This window comes from Hemicordylus capensis, chromosome 5 (genome assembly GCF_027244095.1).
Source record: "Hemicordylus capensis ecotype Gifberg chromosome 5, rHemCap1.1.pri, whole genome shotgun sequence".
Taxonomy (NCBI): domain Eukaryota; kingdom Metazoa; phylum Chordata; class Lepidosauria; order Squamata; family Cordylidae; genus Hemicordylus; species Hemicordylus capensis.
In genome coordinates this window covers 218,495,588-218,523,299 of record NC_069661.1, presented here as the reverse complement: position 1 = coordinate 218,523,299, position 27,712 = coordinate 218,495,588, and the positions used below count along the sequence as shown (strand labels likewise).

General features: G+C 47.7%; 1 protein-coding gene and 1 long non-coding RNA gene across 3 annotated transcripts in view; one reads left to right on the top strand and one right to left on the bottom strand.

Annotated features, from left to right (window-relative positions):
• Positions 1-25,322, top strand: part of GGA1 (golgi associated, gamma adaptin ear containing, ARF binding protein 1) — a 32,720-nt gene extending 7,398 nt beyond the window's left edge. For both annotated transcript variants that reach the window (XM_053257066.1, XM_053257065.1), the window contains 14 exons: positions 1,372-1,470; positions 1,788-1,911; positions 3,483-3,583; positions 12,391-12,471; positions 13,572-13,709; positions 15,478-15,559; positions 16,484-16,591; positions 16,978-17,136; positions 18,850-18,914; positions 20,211-20,383; positions 20,504-20,790; positions 21,871-22,040; positions 23,302-23,412; positions 23,619-25,322. In XM_053257066.1, coding sequence (XP_053113041.1) covers positions 1,372-1,470; positions 1,788-1,911; positions 3,483-3,583; positions 12,391-12,471; positions 13,572-13,709; positions 15,478-15,559; positions 16,484-16,591; positions 16,978-17,136; positions 18,850-18,914; positions 20,211-20,383; positions 20,504-20,790; positions 21,871-22,040; positions 23,302-23,412; positions 23,619-23,729 — 1,809 coding nt within the window. In that variant the 3' untranslated portion in view covers positions 23,730-25,322. The remainder of the gene's footprint in view (positions 1-1,371; positions 1,471-1,787; positions 1,912-3,482; positions 3,584-12,390; positions 12,472-13,571; positions 13,710-15,477; positions 15,560-16,483; positions 16,592-16,977; positions 17,137-18,849; positions 18,915-20,210; positions 20,384-20,503; positions 20,791-21,870; positions 22,041-23,301; positions 23,413-23,618) is intronic.
• LOC128327802 (uncharacterized) lies at positions 6,604-8,465 on the bottom strand. Its single transcript, XR_008308791.1, has 2 exons — positions 7,699-8,465; positions 6,604-7,485 (listed from the first exon to the last, which is right to left on the bottom strand). It is a non-coding gene; the product is annotated as an uncharacterized LOC128327802 (long non-coding RNA).
• Positions 25,323-27,712: the final 2,390 nt, after the last annotated feature.

Genomic DNA, 27,712 nt, shown 5'->3' with positions numbered 1-27,712 from the left:
ATACGTTGTCGCCTCATGGGACCGTTTTTAAAGCACAGCGCCGGGGGGTAGGGGGAGAGCACCTTCCTCTGTCCTTAAAGCTATTCCCCCCTCTCCCCACCTTCGAACCGACAGTTGCTGGTTCCTTATACATGTCATTGTCTGAAAATAGCCTTTCCTGTATGTCCATTTAAGGAGCTGCAACCCTACCCTGGAGTGGAAGGTGTTCCCCTGGGACCGCAGGAAGTTGAGTGTAAATTTCCATTGAGCCCAGATGGGCTTGCACATGGTTATTTCCAGCCTTGGGAGATGGAGAAGAGGTCATATGGGAGCCTAAAATCACTCTCTGTGGAGACCCTATTAATAGCAATACTAGCTTGCTAAGAATGCAAACATGCAGAAATGGGCTTCCATGAGAGCAAATAAGCAATACTAGCCAACCATGCACAGATCATCTGTGCGGCACTTTGGGGCTGGCTGTTTCCCTCTCCCTCTTCCTCCTGTCCCGGTCTCTCCTCTCTTCCCCTTCCCTCTGGCCCCCACGCAGAGCCACGGCGGGTGGCCAAGAAGGGCCCCGCCACATCCTTTTTTTCTCCCTCTCGTCCGCCTGCCACCGCGGCTTTTCTCTCCCCGCCCCCCGTCCACTGTCTGCCACCTTTCCTGCCCGCTGCTGCTTTTCTCTCCCCTCTTGTCTGCCGGCCGGCCGGCTGGCCACTGCCGGCACTTCCTTCCCCCTCTCCTCCTCAGTCCTCACTTCGGAACTCTCGCAGCGTGTCGCTAGAGTTCCGCCGCCAAATCCTGGGCACGCATGTCCCAAGAATTAAATATATAGATGGGGCTTGCTGCTGTGGGTTTAGAAACTTGGAAGGCAAAGGTGATCAGCATTCTCTGCTGTACCCTGTGAACATTGTCTGTGCTTTTCTGCCTTCCATTGTTTGAGTAGGGAGAAATCTCCTCAATGTGTTCTGCAGTTGATGCTTTGCAGGTTGCTGTTTGCATGCTCTCCTAAAGAGCCTTGATTTAATTCTGAAGTGGGGAATACAGGAATCCACAAATTTAGGCTTAGCTCACTAGCCAGCCATTACTTGTGGTTGCCCCCAATCTCTTCTTTCAAACGCTTTTCTGACACAGAAGCAGAGGCCTTAGGAGAGAAGTGACTCCTCATTCATTTGCTCTGGGACATGGAGATGTCAGAAACAGTTGGAGCCCTCTCTCCCTGCTCGGGACTCCTACTGTTCCTTACCTTTTCAAAAATGGCAGTGGAAACAAGACCTCTGAGGAGATTTGTGTTGTGCTGGGTATCCCACTCATAGAGTGGTGAGCTGCCAAGTGTAGATACCTGGGAACAGAGTAACATGGGCTCACCCTGCTTGAATTTGTATGTATGTCCAGGTGCTGGAGTCTTGTATGAAGAACTGTGGCAAGCGCTTCCATGACGAAGTGGGCAAGTTCCGCTTTCTCAATGAGCTCATCAAGGTGGTGTCGCCAAAGGTGAGTTCTAGAGGGAGCATTCTTGTGCTGTGTGGGCCTTCATAATTTGGAATAAAGTGAGCAGTAGAAGGCTTTGAAACAGTGACTCACAAGACAACTTCATGGGTACTTCAAGACCTACAGGGTTAGTGAGCAGGATTTAAATATGGATCTGTCTCTTACTGGCTAAAAGTTATGGAGCCACATGTAAGAAGTTCTCCCCACCACCAGTCAAGCATATGTAGTTCCACCCTGTGCTTGGTATCCTCATTCAAGCAATTTTGTGACTTGTCTTTGCTTAATTCTTCATGTTTGACTTTGGTGTTTGATTGTCTCAGTATCTAGGAAGCAGGACTCCAGAGAAAGTGAAATCCAAGATCTTAGAACTGATGTACAGCTGGACATTGGGGCTGCCCCATGAAGTGAAGATTACGGAGGCCTATCAGATGCTGAAGAAACAAGGTGAGAGATCTTAGCCCAGAGAATCTGTGGCTTTCCCTCTAGCTAACTGCCAAACAATTTGGAAGAATGGTACTTCCAGGCTGCGCTAACATTTTGGCCTTTATTATGGACTGCACAACAGCCCCTGTAGGGTCAATGGCAGGAGCTAGGCATCCTTAAAACAAAAACAAAAAACCCTCAATCATGGTTGAAGATGATGGAGGCAGAATTGACCTTCCACTATATACTTCAGTGGTTATATAACACTGGATGGAACAGTAGTTGAAGGGCAGTGGGTGGATTGCATGTATTGTCTGGGCAGGAGTAGCAATGATTTGGCCATGTTCCAGCCATGAATCTCTTGCCAAATCTCGGTAGCATGGGAGATATGCCCCCTCCTTGTCCCATTTTGTATTTATTTTTATTTCTTGTATTATTCCCCTGATAATTCTGCGAGCATCAGTCCCTGAAACAGCTGTGTGAACGCTGAAGGGGCAAAGAGGCAGAGTGCTGACTCATCAGTGGTTCCTTGCGTGTCTTGTGTCCATGTGTTTCAGTGCTCAGATGCCCCTTGCACACATGATTTGGAACTTCCCCTTCACAATATGAGTTAGACTGAGCACCTACTTACAGGGCTTTTGAATGGGAAAGTCCAGATTATGTAAGTGACAAGAGATGTGTGTATTTTCCAGTGCAAATCCAGAGTGCAACATGTACCCTAATTCTGTTACTCAGATTAAGAGGCAAATCAGCCCTGTGGAGCCCCACCGCCATCATTTGTCCTGTGTGCCTGCTGTTCTTGATGGCTGCTGGGGACTAATCCTGAACATCATGGTGCTGTCTGTGCACATGTGCAGTATCATGAGAAACTATGGCAGCCAGAGTGACTGTTGTGAGCAGCAGAGAAGGTGTGGGACATCACTGGGCGGGGGGCTTGAAGGACTGCTTGGAGGCACCCACTGATTAGTCTGCCCTGCAACAAGCCCACTGCATGCTGCCAGTCACTGCAGGCTGAACACTGTGCATGTTAATGCCTATTAACTCTTGGACATTTTGCTCCCTGAATTTTGTCTCTTGTGGCTCTTCATGCATGCTGTGAGCTCAGGAATCATTTGCCTCCTCCTTCTTTATTCTGCCTTACTCTGGACCAGGGCTGTACAACTTCAGCCCTCCTGCAGATCTTGGGCTACAACTCCCATAATCTATAATTATTGGCTGGGGATGACAGGAGATATAGTCCAGAAGCAGCTGAAGTTGTGCAGCCCTGCTCTAGATCTTGGATGAAAGTTAGCACAGCTACTGGAGAAAATCTTGGGAGTGCCTGAAAGTGAGGAATTCTGAACAAAGTAGGAGAAGCTGTTCTGTAATGTTGTGGTCTAGCCTCTGAGGTTAAAAATGAGCAAGAAATTCACAACTCTAGTATTGTCAGCAGTAACATGGCAGATCCTTAGGAAAGAGGTGCTATTGAACTACCGTTCATGGCTTCTCAGGTGGAAGTAGAAGAGCCATCCTCTTTGCATCCCAGCTCTACCATTGATGGGATGGGGAAGAAGACTAGAAGTTGTTTTTTAAAAAAACCTTTTTTCTTTCAGGAATTGTTAAATGCGATCCCAAGTTGCCAGACGATGCACCCTTCCCACTGCCTGCTCCTAGGCCAAAGAATGTAATCTTCGATGATGAAGAGAAGTCCAAGGTAGGGTTTGTTTATTGTTTGGAATGACTGTTCAACAAAACACAAGAGCACCACCACTTTGCCCAGTTAGCAGAGACAACTTATCAAGTGTCAAGGTCCTTAGAAGTCTTTCTAAATTCTTGTTTAATTGATTGTCCAAGAAACAAGAAGTTCTGGTTAGAACTAATCTGCCTATTATCTTAATAAATAATTACATCTTCACAAGTTAGCCAACTTCCACCTCAAATGTTCATGCATCCACTGTCTTGAATTGGGGTGGATGACATCGTCACAGACTACAGCATTGAATTGTCCTTATGTGTCCCTGCACAGCGCTGGGTGGTCTCATAAGTTCACTGTCCTTGAGGAAAGTCAGCTAAAAACCCGTCTGCTTTCTCAAGGATGAAAATGTAAAAAGTGGAAGAAGGGGGTCATGATAGTGAAGCATTGACGTGTCTGTGGAAAGCAATAGTCTGTTGCCTTCAGTATGCTTTGGGTAGGACTAAGGAATGGTCCAAAATAATGTTCTGGCTTGTTTAGTACAGGCTCCATTAAATGTGCCCAGTTATGCTCCTTGGCCTTCATGGATTCCTGTGACATCTTCCCAAAATATGGTTCTTTTCTCACTGTTCTCCACTCCACTGATAACTTTCAGTTGGACTAAGTCAAGCTATTAAAAATGTCCCTGTTATTAATAACTCGGTGGGCGGTGGGGGGAGGTGTGGGAGAGGGAGAGAGAATATATATATAAAAAAGTGTCACCTAGAAAAGAGAAACTGATTGGCAGAATAGTGGTCCTGTTTTAAGTTTGAGGAAATTTCATCTTGGGACGTTAGATCCCAGATCCTAACAAACCATGAATGAATAGATATATGGCCCCTCTTGTTCCATCTGATGTATGGACTAACATGCTGCAGTACTAAGTAGGGAGAAGAGTTTTGTGAGCTTTTGAGGGGAGTGTTTGGTGGTGGTGGTCCAGCAGCAAGTGAATGGGAGAAAGTAGAAGTTGAGACTGAAGGACTGCTTGCTTATGAAAATGTATTCTTAGCCAAAATCTATTCAGATACGGGCACATCCACCATGAATGAAAAAGTATACCTTTCTGGTTACATCCCTTCCAGGATTTGGAAGAAGTAGCAGGGAATATAGCTGAGAGTCTGGTAGGGGGTAAATGCCTACTTTGTCGAGCTTTTGAAAGCAAATTCCCTTATATTTAAAGAAGCGGATGATATTGAATAAGACAACCATATCTGCCATATCAGGTTACTTCAGGTATATCCATCTTCAGATCTTCCTCCCACTTCTTAATATATGATGGAGAAATGTTCCATTTGGCAGAGGTAAGCAGACTGTAGGTTTTTTGACAGAGACCTAGGAATGGAGTAGGTGCAGTCTAAGATATACTTTTCAAATTTGGTGAGTGCTCTGCTTAGGAGAGAGAGAGAGAGAGAGAGTCTTTCTTTAGAAGGAATAAAACTAGATAGTTGAAGGTATTCAAACCAGGGCAATGACAGCAGCATGTCTTTTCCAGATGTCAAAAAAGTGCAGAGGTTGAGCTGGGGGAAATTGTCATTGTCTGAAAGGAATAGCTGTAGGTGAAGGGGAGAGTGCTAAAGTCAGTCTCCATTTATCCCAAAATTGCAGAATAGTCTGGAGCAGGGATTCTCAACGTTGGGTCCCCGGATGTTATTGGACTTCAACTCCCACAATACCCAACCAAGGGCCACTGTGGCTGGGGATTATGGGAGTTGAAGTCCAATAACATCTGGGGACCCAACGTTGAGAATCCCTGGTCTGGAGGGAGGGAGGGTGTTACTGTAGACAGATGAAGTTTTATTAGATTGTCATAGTATTTCTTCAACTGAGTAGGGTCTACAGCAGCTTGTTTCAAAAGTTGTCCAATGTTGAGCGTCTCTAGTATGTAATACTCAATGCTTTATTAATATGCAAAGTGCATTACATTCTTTATCTTGTTTTGTCCTTGGCAGCAACCCTACCATGGGAAGCATGCTACTGTTAATTCTGTTTGACAGATGGAGAACTGAGGCTGGGACCTAATGACATGTTCAAGTCACCCCGTTGCGTATTATGGACCCCATACTATGAGCAGAGATATTAATTTCAAATCTCCTGGGTCCAAGGCTACCATTCTTACTGTTGGATACCTTATTTGCTTTCCCCCTTTGTCCCCTGGCACTCAGCAGAGACCTCTTATAGCAAATCTCGATTTGTGAAGTTTCTCTGATTTGGCACTCTATAGGTTGGGTCTGTTCCTAATCTTCAGGAGAACAAAGTATTGCAACCAGTACAGTGGACAATTCTTCCTTGGATATATATGTTGCTGTCTGATGATGCAAATGGCCACTTCTTGATCTGCCTTGGCCTTTTTACATAGATTGACTATGTTATTGATTTTGGGAGCGAATGGCAAATTTGGGGTTACCCTGCAATTGACACACTTCAATTTTGATAGCATCAGTTTCTCTTTAATCTGGGTAACCGCAGCTGCAATTTCCTCAAGCTTCTTTAGATGGCAGCAACGTGCTATTTGACTGGCTGGCTTTTGTTAATGCCTGCCAGATTGCTTGAATGCCAGCTTACTTAAAAGGTATTGATCCGTGTGGGTTGCTCTGTATTAAGGATAGCTCAGTCTGTTCACTGGGTTTGGAGGGACCAGGGTGACAGTCACTATCTCTCTGTCCCCGGCACTGGAAATCCAACCCTAGGGAATGAGCCCTCAACCTAGAGGAACCCCGCATGTTATTGGGCATCCCACCCTAGGGGAGCAGTCCAGGGGATCTGCGTGTGGAGAAACTTGGTCAGCTTGGCCCTCACTTCTGGGGGATTTAGTCTCGTGCCTTACTGTTCCTAGGGAGAGGCCGCCTGTCCAGCCAAAAGGGATGCCTTACAGGGCCTTACTACCTGATCAGTTCAACCCTAAATCCCACAGATTCGTTTTCTCGAATTGTGTCAAGCCATCCCCATCCAGGTTCTTTTCATTCAGTAGATGTGTGAGGAGAGGTAAAAGATCACACCAGGAATTCTCTTTTGTTACCTTTACTGAAAAATTGCAAAAAAAAAATACGGACAGAGAGGCTAGGCAAACAGACTAGACTTTTCCTCACCTATCAGATACAATTCTTAAAGGAAGAGGGGAGAAACAGAGAGAGAGAGGAGAGGCGGAACTAAGGTGAGATGTCCAATTCAATCATTGCAGGAGTCAATCAATGGGCCAGATTGATATCATCCTGTGGCTTACCAAGATACTGCAGATTGTATAATGAAGCAAGTTGGTGCTCAGAGTGGCTAGGGAGTGAAGAGACAACATGTGTTGGAAAGAAGGGAGATGGACTCCCCAGCTCTAGCTTCTTGCCCTAGGGAAGAAGCAGTTATACCCGTGGGCCTTCTTTATTTGCCTCTTTCGGTCAATCAGCTCTCAGGGCACCAGGTCAGTCACTTCCATTGGACCACATCAATTCTGATGCACCCAAATGTCCACATCTAGGGTTCTGGCAGGTGCTTTCATACTCTTGCCAAGTTCTGCCCAAAGTGTCTCAAACCCAAGTCCTTATCTCTCACAAGATGTTCCAGGGTCAGGATGTCTTCGTTGGATGTTGTTGCTCATAAACTGTTAGTTCTGATGTTCACAGCCATAACTGTCAACAGGTTTGTCCTTCTGGTCTTCTTGGCTCTTCTTCAGCCCTTAGCTATTGATGTCCAGACAGGGAGTGAGGTGAAGGGGTGAGGAAACGGACACTAAGTTATGTACCTTCTAATTAAAGCTTGCCAGAGCCTTGCGATATGCATTAATGATACAGAAGTGTCAGTTTTTACACTCAGCCTATGGTCTTAATTGTTACAGTTGTTTCAAATAACAAGTTGGCTCCTTCCCATTTTATTTAACGTTTGTCATTCTGTCTAGTCTGGAATGTAAAAAATAAATAAATACCATTAAGTAACAAGGTCACTAACGTCACACGCTCACAATACAGAATGCTTAAAACAGCAAATGACTTCATTTTCCCAAGATGCAACTTGTGGACCAAAGTCTGCAGCTTTGCTTAAAGCTCAGTGAAACATACAGAAATACTATCAATACAACAGAATCAATTGGATACATATAAATGCTCGCGTACCATGATGTATAAAGCATTCAGAGCTTGTGACGGGCATCACACTACTCATCAGTCCAAGACACTGCTAGTGGGGGGGGGGGGGTGTGGGGGTTAACCAAAACTAGAGAGGTTAATAAGCTTAAACTTAGGTGGACCACTGTTCCCAAGAAATATGTATTTATTTCAGCTCCTCTTTATCTAGTCTTTGCTGCCACCACCAAGCTCTTTCTGCTTGGGTTTTTATCCTGACAACCCCTAGCTGAGGGCTGTGTAAGAAGAAAGTATAACACACTGGACACAAGAAGAACTTTTAAATACAACAAAAACAAGCTTATTTATGTACAAGCAGCTTCAAGGTTCCTCTCTGCCAAAGCAGGGCTCGGGACTGGTAATGGTTTCCATAACAACAATAACCAGGCTTGGCTATCGTGTCTATATGGTGTGATGTAAGATTTTGGACACACAGATTTCACCCACTGGCAGACGTTCTACCCAGTGTACAAGGACAGAGAGATCACTGAGGGAGCCACAGTTGGGTCGCTTATCCTGTATAGACACTGGTCCTGTCCTGCCTCCCTGGAGCCCCACCAGTCCCAGAACAGACCCCCCCCCCCGCCCCCTCTAGCGAGCTTCTCTCCCTCTCGCCCTGCGGACAGACAGTCACTTTAACTGCCACTCTCTGCTCCATTCTAAAGCCCCTCCCTTAGGAATTTTATTTATTTATTGTTCGGTTTATATATGGCTTTTCATTAAAACTAGCTGGGCTGGGCACAGAGCATCTGCGCCTTTAGTTCGACGACAAACCCCCGCCCGCTGGTCACCATCTTCTTCCCCGCCTGCCAACCTCCACCACCGTTTCCCCCGTTCTTCTCCGACTCGCCCGCTGGCTGCTACTTCCCCCGTCCGCTCGCTTGCAGCCGCCACCTTCCCATCCGTCCACCCTCTTCCCCCCCTCCACCCCCCGCCAGCCAGTCAGCCAGCTGCCACCATTTGCCACCATTTTGTTTCCCCACCGGCTGCCGCCACCGCCATTTTCTTCCCTCCCACCCATCCTCGTCGCTGGCTGCTCGTGAACTCTCACGAGAGCTGCCACACATGGGATTAGCGACGGGTATGCCTAAGAGAAAAATATATAAAGAAGATAATCTCAAGGCAGTTTACAATATAATTAAAACAATGCACAAATAAAATACAAAAGTACAGATAATATAAAAACAAAACTATCCCTTTTAAATTTTAAAACCTATTTTTAAAAACCCAATAATACGCAAAACATAAAGCATCAGCAGCAGTAAAAACAATACTCTCATTTAAAAGCCTGGGTGAAGAGCCACGTCTTTACTTGCTTCCTAAAAACTGTGATGGAGGATGAGGAGTGGATGCCAGCCAGGAGAGCCTTCCAAAGCCTGGGGGCAATGACTGAGTGGGCCCTGTCCTTGTGCCTGACAGCTGAGCTTCTCTCACCATTGGCACGCGGAGCAGAGGCCCCTCCGATTATCTTGTCAAGAGGGCAGAAACCCTTGGGAGCAGGCGGCCAGCCCAAACCGTTAAGGGCTCTAAAGGTCAAAACCAGGCTAGAGGGTAGTTCCTTGGGCTTTAAAAGGTGGCTGACAGGACTGCTGCCAACCATCACACAGCTATATCAAAAGGCATGAAAATACATACAGCTTGTAATATAACAAGGCCTCGGCCAATACATATGCATATACAGCGTTTGGGGTAAGACTGAACCAAATTCGTAACTCCTGTACTTGCCACTTGTTTGGCAAAGAAGGCAGGGCAGTCTTCTCATAGGGTTTAAATGCTTTCCTGTGTACTTCCAGCAGCTCTGATTATTCTTGCCCCAATCAGGGATACCAGACAGTATCTGCCAGCCTCATATGGCAGCATCCCTCTCTTAAAACTAGCAGGGGGGAAATGCTTCAAAGGCCCTTCTGACAATTCCAGAAGGTTGCTTGGAAAACTCTTTAGAGGCAGGCTTCCATTTCAGTAAGGTCAGTAAAGGTTGTCTTTCTGAGTGAAATTTCTGTGAACATTCCTCCTCCCAGAGTTCCCACGTAGGGACAGTGCACAGGGGACAAATGTCCCTGAGCCATGGCTGGAACAATTCCTGGACATGTGGCCAAGCAGGGGGAAAGTGCTGCTTACTGTGCTTGTGGCAGACCTGTGTTTTGTTGCTAATCTTTCTGTTTATAGCCATTAAGATAGGCATAATGAATAGCTTGAACAGGGCTCATTTCTCTGGCAGGCTTGTCCTTTTTCTTTTTTTTTCTGTTCAAGGTTTGTTTGTCTGCTTGCTTGCTTCCTTCTTGATACTTCATAGAAGCATAGAAAGCTGCCTTATACCAAGTCAGACCACTGGTCCATCTAGCGCTCTACACTGACTGGCAGCAACTCTCCAAGGTTTCAGGCAGGAGTCTCTCCCAGCCCTACCTGGAGATGCCAGGGATTGAACCTGGGACCTTCTGCATGCAAAGCAGATGTCCTGCCACTGAGCTATGGTCCCATCACATCCACATGTAGTTACTAGGGACGTGCAGAACGTTCCATGCTCGGAACAGTCTGTTTTGAGTCAGCACCACCGCCGCACATACTCAGATGCCAGAAGAGCACCATTTTGGAATCCAGAATGGCACTCAGAATGTTCCGAGCTGAAACAGCATTGGAACAACCAGCTCAACCGGTTCCAGTCGATATGTTCCGGGGATTTAGCATTCCATTCTGAGTTCGGAATGAAACGCGAAATCTGTTTCGTGCACATCCCTAGTAGTTACCCATCCAAATGCAAATCAGGTGAACCCTGGTTAGCAAAGGGAACAATTCATGCTTGTTAACACAAGGCCAGCTCTCCTCCCTGATGATCTCATCTTGCTAGACACTCCATTTTTAAAACAGTCTTTCTCGAAGGAAGTGATTTTCCCAGTGTATGTCATCATTTCCTCCCACCCTATGAGTTTAGGCACCACCCTGGTGGAGACTGGCAATGCCTCTAATCTGCAAACACTGCCATCACTTTTAGAGTTAGTCCACCTGCTATATCTATTTCCTGGTAGTCTACTTTCCTTCTGGTCCGTTTCATCTTTATAATTGTGTGGTGCTTAGCTCTGCATAGCAGACCTCCTAGATCATCATTATGATTATGCCATCCATGTAGATTGAGTGCTGGGCTCTGCAAATGAAGATGAGCAGCTTGAGGGCTGCAGAATCTATTCTGGGCTTTAGTTAATACTAGAACTTGCAGAACAGAGTTAGAGGTAAACTTCTGAAATGTCTGAAGGTCCTCCCCACCTCCTATAAATCTGCCTGAACGCTGACATCAACCCAGGGTCACTGCTCCAGGTCCAAATCCAGGATTTGGTTGGTGGTGACTCTGGATTGGGCCTTCTTGGTGGTGGCTGTGTAACTCCCTTCCTCTTGACACCTTTGACAGCCTTTTGCTGAGCAGAATTAACAATACTTTTCTCTTCAGGCATTTGCTGGATGTTGAGCTCCCTTTTAGCCCTGCATTGTAATTTACTGTGCTTGCTCTGTACTCTACACTGCCTGATGTCTAGAACTGTATTTATCAGTGGGGGTGTTGCATATCACTTTGTGTACCCATTGAGTAGAAAAGCAGTATAAGCAAATGTAGTAAGCAAATGTTATAAATAAACAGATCTACTGTTTGGCATCAACTTGTTAGCGACGTTATGTTTTTTAAAATCCAGGTCTAGTAGTATGAGCTAAATGGCAAATAGCAACACATGAGCTAGCTTTAACTTAACCCCACCCACCCCGCCCAGCATTGTTCAGGGGGTAGTGATTTTGGGAGCTGAGGCAAGTACATAGCTGATGGGGAGGACCTTGTAGGTGCTGGAAAGAGCCTTGATCAGGTGTGATCAACCTGAGAGACTCTAGCTGTTGTTGGACCACAACTTATGGAGGCTGGGGATCATGGGAACTGTAGTCCAGTGACTCGAGTGCCTCAGGTTGTGCACACCTGATCTAGATGGGTCTCTTTGAATGTTCAAGTGTTGGTAGGTATACTTGTCCCGCTCCCTGTCTGTTGCAGCTTGCTTGCCCTGCAGTGACAAAGTCCTCTGGAGCAACAGCTGACTGCTCCTTTCTATTCCCTTCAGACTTTTGAACTTCCTGTTCAGGTCCCCACAGCTGGAAAGAAACTGAAACACTTTAGCAGACCTGGCACCAAATCAAGTGGTGCCAGTCTACCAGCCTTGTAAGGTGGCACACCTGGAGTTCAAGAGGCCGCTTGTTTCTGCAGCTTGGGACTACAAAAACATGAGTGGGGTCATTGAGCCCCTGACAGTACATGGCTGTGTGGCTTGGCGGGTGGATCATAAGCAGTGTTCCCAGATGACTACAATTCCCATCACCCCCAGCTGCAGTGGCTTTTGGATGGGGGTGATGGGAGTTGTAGTCAACCACATCTGGGAATCCCTGTTACAGGGAATGCTGGTCAAAGGTCTGGACAGGTCTGTGTTAGAGGCCTAGAACAAATCCAACTTGTTCCGGTCCTGTCTCCAGGCTCATCTCCTGACTGATCATTGGTCTCTGCCAAAACCCAGAAAGCTTCTCAAGGGCTTGGAGAAGTGCTGTGCTGTTGAAGGTGGTGTCTGTTCCCGCTGCAGTCCTCATCCTTGTTCTCTTCAAACACACACTCCTGTTGTGAAGTAATCAGGCCTGCTTCTCACTGCTCTCTGTGTGCCTTTGCAGATGCTGGCTCGCCTGCTCAAAAGCTCCCATCCTGAGGACCTCCGGGCTGCCAACAAGCTAATCAAAGAGATGGTTCAGGAGGTAAGCTTTCCTCTTCAGCAGTGTTTCCCGTTCTGCCTCTCAATTAAGTTTGCAGTGTTGGTACGCCTTTGCTCTTCTGCCAAGAAGCTTGGAGCAATGCGTTCTCCTCACAGCTACCCTGTGGGGTGGTTTAGATTGAGGGGAGTGTGTTGCATAGCTGAGCGGGGATTTGTGCCGCGGTTTCCCCACTCCAAACTCATCACTCTTCCCACTCCACCCACGCTGAGTTGAGAAGAGAGGCTGCCGGATTAATGAATCTAAGAATTTAGGAAGCTGCCTTTTACTGAGTCGGTCCATCGGGGCTGCACAACTTCAGCCCGCTAGCTGTCTTTGGACTACAGCTCCCATCATCCCCTGCCACAACGCCAGTAGTCAGGGATGATGGGAGTTGTAATCCAACATCTGCAGGAGAGCCGGAGTTGTGCAGCCTTGATCTAGCTCAGGGGTTCTCAACCTTGGGTCCCCAGATGTTGCTGGACTTCAACTCCCTTAATCCCCAACCAAAGACCACTGGGGCTGGGGATTATGGGAGATGAAGTCCAACAACATCTGGGGACCCAAGGTTGAGAATCCCTGATCTAGCTCAATACTGTCTGCTCTGACTGGCAGCGGCTCTCCAAGTTTGCAGGCAGGAGTCTCTCCCAGCCCAGAACCTGGGGCCTTCTGCATGCAAAGCAGCTGCTCTATCACTGAGCTACGGCCTCAGGGGATCATGTAAGCAGCTTGTGTGAGGGGGGTTGGCGCACACACACACACACACACACACACTCCTCTTGGGACGGGGTGACTTTCCAGGGTTCCTGTGATTTAGCAGTAAAGCTTGCTGTCGAACTGGGTCTGAAAGGAGCTGCAGTCATTCGCTGTGGTGTGCCTGAACTTTATATCCTAATCTCCAGGGCTGCTTAAGGTGATCTTGGTCCCTGCAGTGATCTGGGTGGTATGATCCTGGCTGGCCTCAATCTGGCCTCCGGCACTGGGGCCCCCACCAGGTGCCGTTCAAGAAAGCAGGGCCTTCTGTGTCTACCTCTTCCAGCCACCCCAGTCTCGCGAGAATAAGGAGGAAAACCACCAGGCTGCTCTCACCCTTCCTCTTCTTCCAGGACCAGAAGCGAATGGAGAAGATCTCCAAGAGGGTGAATGCCATCGAGGAAGTGAACAACAACGTGAAGCTGCTGACGGAGATGGTGACAAACTACAGCAAGGGGGAGACGACGGAGAGCAGCGAGGACCTCATGAAGGTATATGGGAAGGGGTTGTCCTGGCTGTGGGAGTTGTACAGGGGCTGCAGTGGGTCTTGGGGGTGGATTTGGACAGCAGGTTTGTCACTTTATGTTGCACTCTCCTGTAGACTGCAAGTGCCGTCTCTCAGTTTCCATTAAAAGGCTGAAACAGCTTATTGGATACGTACTCACCAAAATATCATTTAGAAGCCTGTGGCATATAGATATTACTGGTGTGAGTTTGGCTCCAGTCCAGTGTGTACGTACTTGGGAGGAAATCCCATGCACACATGTGCAAAGGATTGCAGTGCACATCGAACAAAGTTGCTGACGTGCTCCTTTGGTGCTCAGCTGGCCAGTTGAGGGCTGCCTTGCCTCTCCGTGGTTTTAGGACAAGATTTTTTTTTTTTTTTAGGACAAGATTTTTTTTTTTTAAATTGAACCAACAAACTACCAAAGCATACAGTACGTTACCAAAGCACAATTATATACAAAGTGGTTGTTAAGGCAGTAGCAGCCAAAGGAACCAGAGCATCTGAGCCTGCTAAGTTGTGCTGTGGCATGAAAAAACAGCAGCCACATGATGCAGATAACAAATAATGAGCTAATACGTTAGCGTTCTCTCTCTGTCACACTTGAGATTAATACAGTTTACAGTGTGCATCTACCACTTGACTTGTTTCGAGCACTGCAGCTACATTTACTGTTGTTCTGATTTAGCTGATGTTGGGAGTCCCAGTGCTCCTTACTGGTGCTCCTGTCCCATTTTGTATGGCAGACTGCAGCAGAAATTAAGTGAGTCATTTTTCGGCTTTGCCACAGGATGGAGCTGGAGTGACATTTTCTAACCCTTCTTTGTGTCTTGTTTTGGGTTGGTAGTGATTTTTTAGCTATTGGTCCTGCTCTTGTGCCTTTTTAACACTGTTTTTCCTGGCTTGGAGAGAAGTGACAGAAAAGATTTCACTTACTAAATGTCATGTTGTTAAAGGCACTGAAACTTAATCAGTTAAGAGGCGGGATGGAGGGATTAAGCCCCTGGTCCTTGCTGAGTAATGAATTGTGGGAGAAGAATTAACTCATTTACTTTCAGAAGCAGATCACATGTGCAAAATAAGGAGTCATTGAGGCAAACTATTTCTGGAAAGAGAAGGGCACATGTACCCATATGGTCATTATTCTCATTGCACAGATGGAGAACTAAGGCTGAAGGGCAGCCATCTACCCAAGTCCTCCACCTCTGTCCAAAGATCAGTTGGAACCTGACCTTAGATCTCCCAGGTGCAAGTCCAAGAAATCTGTCTTTCTAGGTCATACTAGCTCTGTCTGTACTGATATGCAGGAGTTCCTTCTGAATCCCATTGTTGCCCACCTTGATCTTCCCATGAACAATATGCACATTCTTGAATTTCTTTGTAATGATTTCAGATTGGAGAAGTTAGAAATTGAGGAGTCCTCTTCAATGTAGACTCCTTTTCCTTTTGTGTAAATATAGGTATAACCTGTATTTAACCTCATTTTTTTTTAGTGGTTGTCTTAAATTCAGAGTCCTCTTCTATTCAGGTAAATAGTCATTAATAATCAGTATTATTAATAATAATCAGTATTCAGGTAAATATTATTTATTTATTTGATTTGATTTGATTTCTGTACCGCCCTTCTAAAAATGGCTCAGGGTGGTTAATAATAATAATTAATAATGTTTCCTCTCCAGCATTTCTGTAAACAGAACCAAAGCAGCTTATGTCATGTATGGTAACTCTTGCATCTCCATCTTTCTCCACCACAGGAGTTGTACCAGCGCTGTGAGCGCATGCGGCCCATGCTTTTCCGGCTTGCCAGCGACACAGAAGACAACGATGAGGCGTTAGGTAAACCATTAAGCACTTCAGACCATGACATCGACTTGATGTGGGCGTAGCTGTCCTTTTGGAAGCCTGCAGGTGCATTCTAGAAAGGCTGCTAGTTCCCTCACACTGTGTTGTGGTGCCCTGTAATTTTTGTGCTTTTCGGGATCATTGTGCAGACAGTCTTTCCACAGAGATGTTGCATGGCCTTCAAGCTCCACCCCATTCTGATACCTTGGCTGTCTTGTTCCCCCACACACACCCCACCATACAAACATCCTGTCCTGAGCATCTTACACTAGTCTGCTGTTCAGAAATAGTAACGCAGATGGACAGAGCTTAGTTGTGAAGCAGAACTCTTCCCGGGGTTTTCAGCGCTGTGTTCATTCATATTTACACCAGCCCAGCTCTCTTGGGCTGTTTGGCACACGCTGACCGATTTTTCAAAAGTAGTGCCAGATTTCATAACAGGATAGGGGGTTGGGGCCATAGCTCTGTGGTAGAGCGTCTGCTTTGAGTGTGGAAGTTCCCAAGTTCAGTCCCTGATCTCTCCTGGTAGTGCTGGGCAAGATCGCGCTCTAAAACCCAGCAGAGCTGTTGCTAGTCGTAGACCAGAACTCTACAACTTCTGCCTTGTGCAGACGTTGGACTACGACTCCCATCATCCTTGACTAATGACTACTGTGGGTGGGGAAGATGGGAATCCAAAAACAGCTGGAAGGCCAACATTGTGCAGCTCTGGTGTAGACAGTACTGAGCTATATGGAGTGATGGTCTGACCAGGTAAACTGCAGTTCTATGTATGATGATGCAACACTTCCTTTGTCTGCTTGATAGTCTCATTGCAGAAAACTGAATGTTTGGGGTTTGGAATTCACATCCCTATTGATATAGGATTTTTTTGGTACTCTGTGAACCCTCACTCTCATCTTCATCCTCCTGTTTTAGCGGAGATTTTGCAAGCCAATGACAACCTAACGCAAGTTATCAACCTCTACAAGCAAGTTGTGAAAGGAGAAGAGATCAATGGCGAGACTGTGGGTGGTCCTCTCCGAGGTGAGGAAACTGGGGGTGCAGGGACTAGCCCAGCCCTGCACAACTTAGGCCCCCCAGCTGTTTTTGGACTACAGTTCCCATAATCCCCAGCCACAGTGGCCAGTAGCCAGCAATTATGGGGGTTGTAGGCCAACATCTGCAGGAGGGCCAAAGTTGAGCAGCCCTGGACTAACCTAAGGGTCATTTCTAAAGAGGAAACCTGAAGGCAAGTTGCTATAGCAGAGTAACTGGTTAGACATCTATAAGAATGAGAGAGAGGGCAAGCTGAACTTGTGGAGCAGAAAATGGGGGGTTGTGGAACAAGGAACAGATCAATGTGACTGAACAAGTGTCAGGTTTGCTTCCCCACATTTCCTCGTGGCTACAGGGTGTGTTTCTTCTCATAGGCAGCACTTCAGCACTTCTGGATCTATCGGGGCTGGACATCCCAACTACAGGCCCTTCCTACCCAGCCATTCCAACTTTCTCGGGTGGTGGCTCAGCGGCCCCAGTGCCAGAACAAGCCAGCTCTGTCTCTCTGCTGGATGATGAGCTCATGTCTTTAGGTGAGTCTAGAAGGTGCTGTGTGTTTCGAGGTTGATTAAGGAGGAAAGCTGTGTGTGACATGGCAGGCCAGGTGGAAAGGGCACTGTTACGAAATGTAGGGGAAACCTCATTAGGTTTCTCAGCCTCTTGCTTTGCGCAAGGAAAACGTTTCTGCCCTGTCAGTATTTAGGGTGGGTTCCAATACTACTTTTTTGCAGATGCAGAGAAAGTTTGTTTCTTTTTAAAATTGCAATAAGACTACAACAGTGCATATAACATGATCAAGGATAGTAATCATATATGTGAGTATAACTGAAAAAGAGAAGAAGAAAGATCCCTTAAACATAACTTCCACACAATAAGATACAACCAACGCAGGAGGAAAGGAAAGGGAAAAACCCTTCTTCTAGGGATATATATCTTTATATATAGTATTGTGAACTGATAACCTGCAGATGGGCTTTGTGGAAATGTGAAGTCCCTTTAGGAATTCCACATGAGGCTGCTTTATACCAAATTGGTCTGCCTTGCTCAGTACAGTCTCCTCGGACACAGCCATCCCAGATTTCTTGCGGAGATCTTTCTCATCCCCAGCCGTACCTGATCTGGAGATGCCAGGGAACTCTCTGCATGCACCACCTGTGTTCTGCCATTGAACTATGGACCCTCGGCTTGTTGGAGAGTCACATTTGCATGTAGCCAGTTCACATAGTTGGCTTTCTTATGTGTGTAGCTATAACCTGCATGTCCAAGAAAGCAACAACTGAATAAGTCATAATAGCCATGTTAAAAGGTTAGTAGCTTTCCTATAAGCCTCTACAACCTTTGGCTCTCCCTCTGTTGTTGTTGTCTGCAACTCCTATCCTCTCCAATCACAGTTTATGTTGGGTGGGGATGATGGGAGTTGTAATTCAGCAGCAGCTGGAGAGCCGAGATTGCCTACCCCCTGCTCTATACAATTCCATTCTGCGGTCATGGTGTCTGGAGATTTTCACTGTGTCTCTGTGCTTTGTAGCCCCAACTGTATGGACCTGGCCAAGTGAGATACTGAGTACAAAATCAGTTTCACCAGTGTTTGCTATCAAAGCATTGAGAGACAACAGAGTTACTGGGACAAAATTATCTTTGGCCTTGAGACTCTGAGCACATAGGCAAGATCATTCAGTGCAGATAAAAGTACGCAAAGCAGTGTTTCATAAACACAATCAGATTGGTTAAGGAGTTCAGGGGTGCCGAAATGATTGCGCTCCCCCACCCCATCCCTTGCATTTTTAGAAGTTCAGTCGGTTTTTTGGTAAGGAAAGGGCACATGTATCCTTGTTTGTGAATTGGGTATAGGTACCAGTCTAGGACAGTAACACACTATGATGTTCCAGATAAATAGATCTGGAGTGTGTACCTGTGGAGATTGTAGGTTCACTTTTCTGCTGCAAGTGAATTCCTACTGATTCAGGCCCTAAGCATGCAGAAGGTTCTGTTGAACCAAACCTCTGGATTAAAATGTTTGAGGCACATCATGATGGAAAACAGAATTGAGAGCCATTTCCATTAAAATTGGGGTCAAGAGACCCGGTAGAGGAGGCTGGGGATTGTGCAATCTCTTATCCAGGTCCTTGCAGAGCTGTGAGTAACAGTTCTCCATTCATGCCTTCCCTAGTCAGAGGCTGCTTGGATTCCTCATGCATGGAATCAAAGGACCTTCTGTCTCACATCTCCTCTGTTCCCTTCTCTAGGGCTTAATGACCCAGCAACTCCCTCAGCCCAGGTCACAGACAACAGTGGCTGGAACAGTTTTCAGGTAAGGGTCTTTGTTATAGGAATGCTGTGGGGATGTTGCTGGTTGGGAAGTGTGCCAGTCCACAGCCTTTGGGACCGGCAGGAGGGCAAGGGCTGAAGCTGAGGCTGCAGACTTTTCAAGCACTGGAATGCAGTAGTGGGCAGTCCCAGGAGTGTGCATGCACAACAGGAATGTCAGTGAAACTGTCAAGAGAACGGAAGGCCATGTAGTTGTGTTCATTTTCTGCTCTGTTGAGGTGGCCCTGTGAAATCTGCATGTTGATCATTGCAACAGGGTGGGTGGGTGTGTGTGTGTGTATGTGTATGTATGTGTGTGTGTGTGTTGCTCCAAATACATCCTCTGACAAGTTGCAATTGCCTGTGTGTCCCCAGGATGTTTAAATGGAACAAAAACACACACATGATCATCCAGTGTAGTGATCTTGGTGTGGCATACTCGCACAGGTTCCGCAGTGAAGTGATTTCTATGAAGGAAATCTTCATAGAGCTGGTCATCTGGCTACTTGAATTCCAGAATGGTGGATATTCAGTTGGAGGAAAAGGAGAGGAGATGAAGCCACAATCGGGCCAGAGCAAAGTTTCATTGCAGGTGAAACAAGCCTGCCTCTTTAAATTCCACTGATCTTTCTGGGAGGAAGGAGCAACCCTGCTTTCTTGGAGTGGAAAATGAGGACCCAGGTCATTGGATGCTCCTGTTTCCCCTGCAAGAGTTGCTGTAGGCTCCACCAAATGTGGAGTGAGTCTTTCTGCAGTTATTTCAGGCCAACAAGGATTTGCTGCCTTGAGAAAGATATGGAGCATCCGTTGGCCTGGAATGCACACTGAACCCTGGTTCTCTGTGCTCTTGGTGTCTCTGTTACCTTTTAAGTAACAGCTTCTGGGTTCATTCTTGAGTGCCAAACCAAGAAGTACAGGTGAAGTTGTTTTGTTTATATTTGAAGTTGCAGTATGTCTTGAGAGGACTGTACCTCCTGTCTTGGGTTGTGCTGATAATGGAGTCTAGACGCATGCTGTTTGGCTACAAAGATATTCATAAATTCACTTTGGAACACATTTGCAGTAGTTTGCAAGTGGATTTGAGGGACTGGATGTGCTCGGTTAGTGTGTCTGAATCCTAGGGAGAGGTGTTCAGATTCCAAATTCATTCCGTTTAGATGCATCTGGAAGGACTGCAGGGATTTGCTTGTTAAGTTAGCATGTGTGCATTGGCTGTGGATTTTACTGTGCTCTGTTTCTTGGCTGACTGGTTTGATTGCCCTTCTTTGCATCACTCGCCTTTCTCCTGTTTTCATTGCAGTCCTCTGACAGCCCTGACCTCGGCGGCCCCTCCGTCCCACCAGCCCCAGCAGGGAAAACTGATGCTGGACCACCGGCCCCTGCACCTGCCGCCAGTGGCCTGGATGACCTCGACCTGCTGGGCAAAACTCTGTTGCAGCAGTCTCTTCCCCCAGAGTCTCAGCAAGTCAGATGGTAGGAAGCAAGGTGGGGAAGGGCAGGAGTGACTCCAAGGAGGCAGCAGCTTCTGGGCGAGGTGGAGTGGCAACTTCTCCCCTTTACCTTGACAGCCTGTGTTCCTTGCCTGCCTTGCAGGGAGAAGCAGCCTCCAGCTCGGTTAACGTTGCGAGACCTCCAAAGCAAGAGTGGCTCCAGCCCGGCTGTGAGCACCAACAGCACCCCAGCCCTCTTTCCAAGCCTCTCTTCGAGCCCTCCCGTGTCTCTGCCCCCACTCTCGGAGCCACCAGCAGCCACTGCAGTCCCTCGTGGGCCCCCAACACCTGCTGGAGCCACGCTTTCCTCAGCCAGTCTGGCGACTTCCACGTCCCCCCTGGAAGTCTCACTGACGAATGTGTCTGTGCCTCTGGAATCTATCAAACCAAGTGAGTTTGCGGGAGAGGTGGACCTTGCCCTGTAGCGTGTGCCTCGGGGTCAGTTGCTTGAGCTACGGGATGAGGCCATAGCTCAGTGATGGAGCATCTGCAGAAGGTCCCAGGTTCAATCCCTGGCAACTCCAGGTAGGGCTGGGAAAGAATCCTGCCTGTGAACCTTGGGGAGCCAGTCGGTGTAGACTATACTTGATGAACCAATGGTTGGACTCAGTATAAGGCATCATTTTTCTGTGTTCCTCTCTGGAGCCATTTACTCCACAGATACTTTCTGGTTGGTTGCGGAGTGGTTGGTATCTTGGCAGTGTTTGGGATGGGCAGTGGGGGTCGACTGGACCTTTGTCATAGGAAGATACTGGACTCGGCAACCTTTTAGTTCTTTCCAACTTTATGACAGACCAGTAGGGAGGAATGCATACCTAACTGACTGTCATGTGCCCTCACAGTCAGAAATCTGTTCAACTTAATTTCTGTATTAGCCGTAAGCCATACAGAAACGCAAGATGCAATACATAGCGAATTAATAAAAGAGCTCCTATCTTACAGATTATTACTGGGGAGGGAGGGAGGCCAACCACAATTATGAGTAATTGTGGTGTCTGTAGGAGTTCAGCTAAGAATGCCCTTCCAGCAGCAGCATTGGTGCATCAAGTTCTGAGCAAGGCTAAATGGAGAAGCGAGCCTCAGTAGCTGCCCACGCTGGTTGAGTGCCCTCCCGTTGGAAATCGACCGACACCCAAGCTTGGAAGCTCCCCTGCACCCGTTGCAAATATTACTACTTGGCCTGGCTTTGCCTAGGGTGGGCGGGGAGTGGAGAAAGGGCTGGAGGAAGGAGCTTTTCATTGCTTTTTGAAATGCTACAGGATGTGTCTGTGCTTTCTGGACCTCTTGTCCTTGCATGGCGCATTTGAAATGGAGTAGGTTAACTAAATGTGAGGATGGAGTAATCAGCTGCTCCTGAGTTGGCAGTTTGATTTGCATTGACCTACCAGTATTTGCCATGATTCCTGAGTGCCCGATTACCTCTATGGAATGAACGGATCCCCTTTTCTCTCTTGTGCCTCTTCACTCCAGGCAGCATCCTCCCGGTGACGGTATATGACCAGCATGGTTTCCGGGTCCTCTTCCACTTTGCCAAGGACTCACTGCCTGATCGGCCTGACGTGTTGGTGGTTGTCATCTCCATGCTCAGCACGGCCCCTTTGCCGATTAGGAACATTGTGTTTCAGTCTGCCGTCCCCAAGGTAATGCCTTCACTGTGGGGCAAATAAGACTAGTTTAGTCAGATCAAAGGCTCCTATTGGCTCGCAGTGCTTTTCACTTTGGCAAAATATTGCTTTTGCGGAGGTGAAGGAACGTAGGAGGATGTAATCCCCAAAAGGCCTGCTAGTGTCTCTCTTGACCACAGCCTCTGCTCCCTTGTAGCTGGACAACTTGGGTCCCAGTGGAGGGAATGGGGAGGGGTCATTGCTCAATGCTTCAGTACATGCCTTGCATGCAAATGGTCCCTGGTTCAGTCCCCAGCATCTCCAGTTGAAAGGATCTCCGGGGCGGGGGAAACCTGTTTTGAGACCATGGGGAACCACTGCCAGTCAGAGGAGACACCACAGGGCTCGGGAAATGGATGGTCTGTGGCTTCATATGTTGACCTGCTAGATCCACTAGCTGCTGGCCACTAAGTCGATGTACCCATTTGTGCATCAGCATTTTATTTTGTTTTTTATTTATGTATTGCATTTTAGGTCACCAAAAACAAGCATATCATGGTGGTTTACAGGAAAATAAAAACCATAAAACCACAGTTCAAAACAAGCAGTTTGAAATTATTTAAAGCAAGAACAGTAAAATCAACGTACAACAGCAATCAAAGCCTTGGTTTAAACAAGTGTGTGTTGAGAGCTCTTTTAAAGGTTCCTAGCGCTTACAACAAGGAGGAGTTTATTCCAGAGTCTCAGGGCAGCTATGGAAAAGGCCTGACCCTGAGATGCCACCAAACAAGCTAGTGGCAACCACAGGGGGACCTCTCTAAAAGGTCTTAATAATTTGTGCTGTGAAGGGCAGCCTTATTCTTAGCACACGGTTGCTAGGGTAATTTTGATCAGCTAGTCAAAGATCAGGAAAAGTGTCCGTTGATTTCACATGTCCTCTTCTTTTGAAAGAGAAAAGTGATGCAGCTTGTGGAGGCTGCAGAACAGGTAGGGAGGTGTTTACAATTATGAGCTAAGAAGTCCCACAACCTGAACATTATTATGTAACTCAGAGTCTAGTTCTGGCTGCAGGGGGAGCTGTGCTAGAACAATATACGGAAACTGGAGCTGGTCGTAAATCAATGTTTCAGTGCCACAGATTTGCTCAGTATGTCAGCCCTTCACTTTGCGGGGGGGGGGGTGAAAGATCCTCCAACCAGTTGATCTCTTTGGCTGTCCACAGATAGGTCTGTGAGAGCACAGGCCAGAGGACTGTAGTGGTGATGATAAATGACTGAGTGGCTTCTCCTTTCTGCAGGTGATGAAAGTGAAACTGCAACCCCCCTCAGGGACGGAGCTCCCAGCATTCAACCCCATTGTGCCCCCCACTGCAATCACCCAGGTTCTCCTGCTTGCTAACCCACAGAAGGTAATGCCACTTCTCTAGAGAATAGGGTAGGAATCCCCCCACACACACACACGAGAAGGCTCTCTTCCTGAGCTGCTAGTTCCCCACAAGCTTGTTTCTCACCACCCTCTTTCCTTGGGCAGTTTTCCTTCGGATGGGTTGTGGAGGTGGCCGAGGGGAGCTAACAGCCCTCCACTAACAGTTGTGCATCTTTCCCTCTTGTCTAGGAGAAAGTGAGGCTACGATACAAGCTGACCTTCACCATGGCAGATCGAACCTATAATGAAATGGGAGATGTCGATCAGTTCCCCACTCCTGAGTCATGGGGAAACCTCTAGGGCTGCAGCCACTGTGCTGCCTCAGACTTCCAAGGACTCTGCCCCCCAGGCCAAGAGCCTTCCCAGGGCTGGCTGCTGCTCAGACTTCTGCTCTCAGACTGGAATGCTGTGTGTGGAGGATGGCAGGCAGAATGCAGTGGGGTGCCTGTTTGGGGCTTGGCGGGGCAGGGATGGCTGGAGTGAGTTTCCCTCTGTTCTTCTTCTAACTTGGGTTCCTGAGCCCCCTACCCTCCTCTCGCTCCCCCAGCTCTGCTTTTCCTTCTGCAGAAGGGTGGTCGTGATCAGCTGAGGCTGGCTCTAAGAAAGCCAACTCCACTCATGGACTCTCTGGATCCTTCCCCCCTTGCCCCCCTTTCTCTCCTAGTAGGGTTATCCTGGACCTTCCACCTTCCCACTCCTCAGCAATTTCACACTCCACAATCTCCATGAGCAAACCTAAGGTGTTGTGATGACTAGACTGATTCTGGGAGTGCTGTCCTTTGCTCTGTTTTCTCTGGGCCACGACACAAAGCTCAGGTAGGGGGCAAAGGGTACTGCTGTTCTATCACCGAAGATCTAATTGGCCCATTCACAACTCTGTGGGCAGAACCATCTTGGGGACCGTAGGGTACTTGGGTCTGTTTTGCTTATGAGGCTTTTATTCCTCCCGGGCTGGATGATGGGCCTGAGCCGATGCCCATCGTGCGTGTTGAGCCACTGCTGGGCAGAGTGAGTCTGAGCGAATAGGGTGGGTGGGAAGGAAGGAGGGTAGTGTGCCTACTTTAAAATGCCTTACATGAGAAGGGCTAGTACTGCAGCCTTATTATGCAGTTGCAAGAGGGAAAGTGGACTGGGCCTCTTGCAGCCTGCTGGGATGACTGAAGTGAGAGTGTCGCACCCCACAGTTTCCCTTCCCAGGGAGGGCAACCCGTAATCCCAAGCGGCTGTCTGCAGGGAGATGAAAGGTCCACTCCCTGAACCAGGTTGAGTCTGCTGGGGAGGGCCCTGTGCTCTCCTGCGTTGTGGATTCCCTTGACTTGGGCCCTGTCGCACACAACTGGTAGCCATTAGAATGTCGTGCTGGGAGGGTGTCAAGGAAAGGGCGGGTGGGCATAGCAACCTTTGATCCCCCACCCATCACTGTCTGTTGTAACTAGCCCTCTTCTTCCTCCTGCAAACTGGTGCACTCACAGGCTCTGGGCCAGGAACCATGCAGTCTCCATATGACTGACTGATTCTTATGTCATGAGCAAAGTAGCTCTGGAAATGCCTGGGGATGAGGGCTCAGCTAGTTACTTGCTAGGTTGCTGCATGGGAGGTGGAACTGACTTTTAATGTGGTGGATGGAACTGTGGTGGAGGATGATGTTTTACTCCAATGGGTAACGTCCCTATTTCCAGACAGAGATAGGCTGCTTTTGGTGGGAAGGCCTCTCTGAAGCCGGGTTCTGCTGTGACTGGATTCATTTACTTCCTAGTCTCTCTTTCAGGGTTATTTTTGTCCCCTTTCTCTCTAGATTTGATTCAGTTTGGTTCTTGGACAGACTTCTATATATTTTTGGTGCAAATTCTCCACATGGAAAAAGACATTAAAATAGACTCTGTCGAAAATAGACTCTGTGTGAAATCTGCTGTATTAATGGGAAATAAAGAGATTTCTTCCCTGAAATATGTGTCTTAAGACTTGGGACCACTTTGAAAGGATATGAGGGACCTATACCCACTTGTACCCCGGATGCTCAACTTATCTGGGACTCTTTCCTTTGCTGGGAACTTGAGAGCTTCCTTTGGAACATGGGTGGTTTGGTCAACTGATCGTTTTGTCTTGGGCCTAAAATAGCAGTCCCCTTCTTATGACCAGCTCAGTTTTCAGTGAGTGACCTGCCTTGGCCATCACCATTTCAGACACAGTCAGGACTGTGTGTATTCTGTGCTCAAACAAAAATCAGAATTCTATGGTGAGAAAAGCTGTATTCTGTGGTCCAAATCTATGCAGATTTGCTCCTTTTCTGTCATTCTGCTAGTTGTGACAAAGGCACTGAAATTCTTGCCTTCTGTCTTAAGAATATTGCCTGCACAATTTCAGTCCTGTCTGCAGTCTTAAGAGGTAGAAACGTGCTTCAAAAGAAAGAAAGCTCTGATCCTCGGAATGCTGAGATCTTCACCCAGTACGCACTTCTGGGCCTGTGTGGTATGAGCACAGAATTATTTTCACACCTGTAAATAGCTACGTGTTTTAAAAAGAAAGTGTTGGAGGATGGCTGGTGTGAGAACTCTGAAGCCCTCGGTGCCCCTGTTAATCTCCCCCATGGAGGAAATAAATTGTTTTCTCTTTTGCAACATGCAGCCCACTCTCTGGCTCAGTGAAGGCAGAAGAGCCACAAGGACCATTTCCAGTCATCCCACTTTCTGTTGCTCTCGGTTTTGTTCCTCTCTTTCTCAATTCCTGTTTCAGAACCAGGAACTTCCAATGTGACACTGAGATATGACTCTGCCACCCACGTTCCCCCCCACCCCCCCGGCTTGTTGCTGGGCATGCTAGTGGGATGGGAACAGCCGGAGCAGCTTACTTCTGAAGGGAGGCGCCTGAGCTTGCTACAGACAGCCTACGCTAACCAAGGTATTCGCTCTAGAAATGGTCACCACTGCCTCCTGCTGCGGGCAGGCTTGATGTGAGCGCAAGCTTGTAGGCTTGCCGTTTGCGGCCAAGTCTGCTGCGTGTGTGTTAATAGCTCATGCTTCCTCTTCTTCCCTCGCCTTCCCGCTCCTTTTGCAGGGGCCTCTGCAGCAGTCATTGTTGCTACGTGTTGCAGAACTGGATTTGTCAGTGGCTGAGAAAAGAACTTAGCAGCAGCTCTCGCAGGCCTGGTAGAGGCCAAGCTGGGACTGCTTTCAGCTGTAGATAGGAACCTCTCTTGAGGGTTGGGTCTCACTTGCAAATTCCCTCCATTTGCTGCCGTCTAAATTCTGCTGAAGTTTTTTGAGAAGTCGTTTTGTGGAGGAAAGGCCCCTGCCTGAAAGCCTGGAACATAGGAAGCTCCCTTATACCAAATCAGACCATCGGTCCATCTAGCTCAGTATTGTCTAGTCCAGGGATCCTCAACGTTGGGCCCCCAGATGTTCTTGGACTTCAACTCCCATAATCCCCAGCCAAAGGCCACTGGGCCTGGGGATTATGGGAGCTGAAGTCCAAGAACATCTGGGGGCCCAACGTTGAGGATCCCTGGTCTAGTCTGACTGCCAGCAGCTTCTCCAGGCAGGAGTCTTTCCCAGCCCTGCCTGGGGAGGCCAGAGACTCAACCTGGGATCTTCTGCATGCAGAGCAGATGCTCTGCCACTGAGTGATGATGGCCAGTCAGTGTAAAGCAGTGACCCTCTTTATTTTTCAGGCAGGGGCCATTTGGCAAAAAAACCCAACCCTTGTGTGTGAGTCATTCTCCATTGACTCTCTGGATGATGCACTTTTCCCAGCACCAGGAGGAGCCTTGTAAGAGGAAAAGGAAAACCCCTTGCACCACTACAGAAGGTGCACACAGATTGCTGGGAAGTGTAGTCCTTCCCACCAAAGAGCTCTATGGGGGGAAACACTGGGAAGGACTACACTCCGCAGGACTCCATGCTTACCTTTCAAGATGGTGCTGGGGCTTGAGAGGGCTCCATTGCCCTTTCAGGAGCTCCACCAGGTCTGGGGAAAGCACAGCACTGCAGTGTCAGGCAGGCTGTTCCGAGTAATTTGCTTCAGCCAAAGCTTCGTATAGACCAGGAGTGGGGAACCTTGGCCCTCCAGCTGTTGTTGAACTACAACTTCCATCATCCCCAGCCAGTGGGAGTTGTAGTTCAAAAGCACCTGGAGGGCCAAGGTTCCCCACCCCTGATACAGACTTTGTAAACCATTAGGGAGCCTCACTGAGGATCACCACTGGCTTCCAGGCCTTGCAATAAGGAACACGACGATAACCACAGATATTTATATACCACTCTTCAACAAAATTCTCAAAGCGGTTT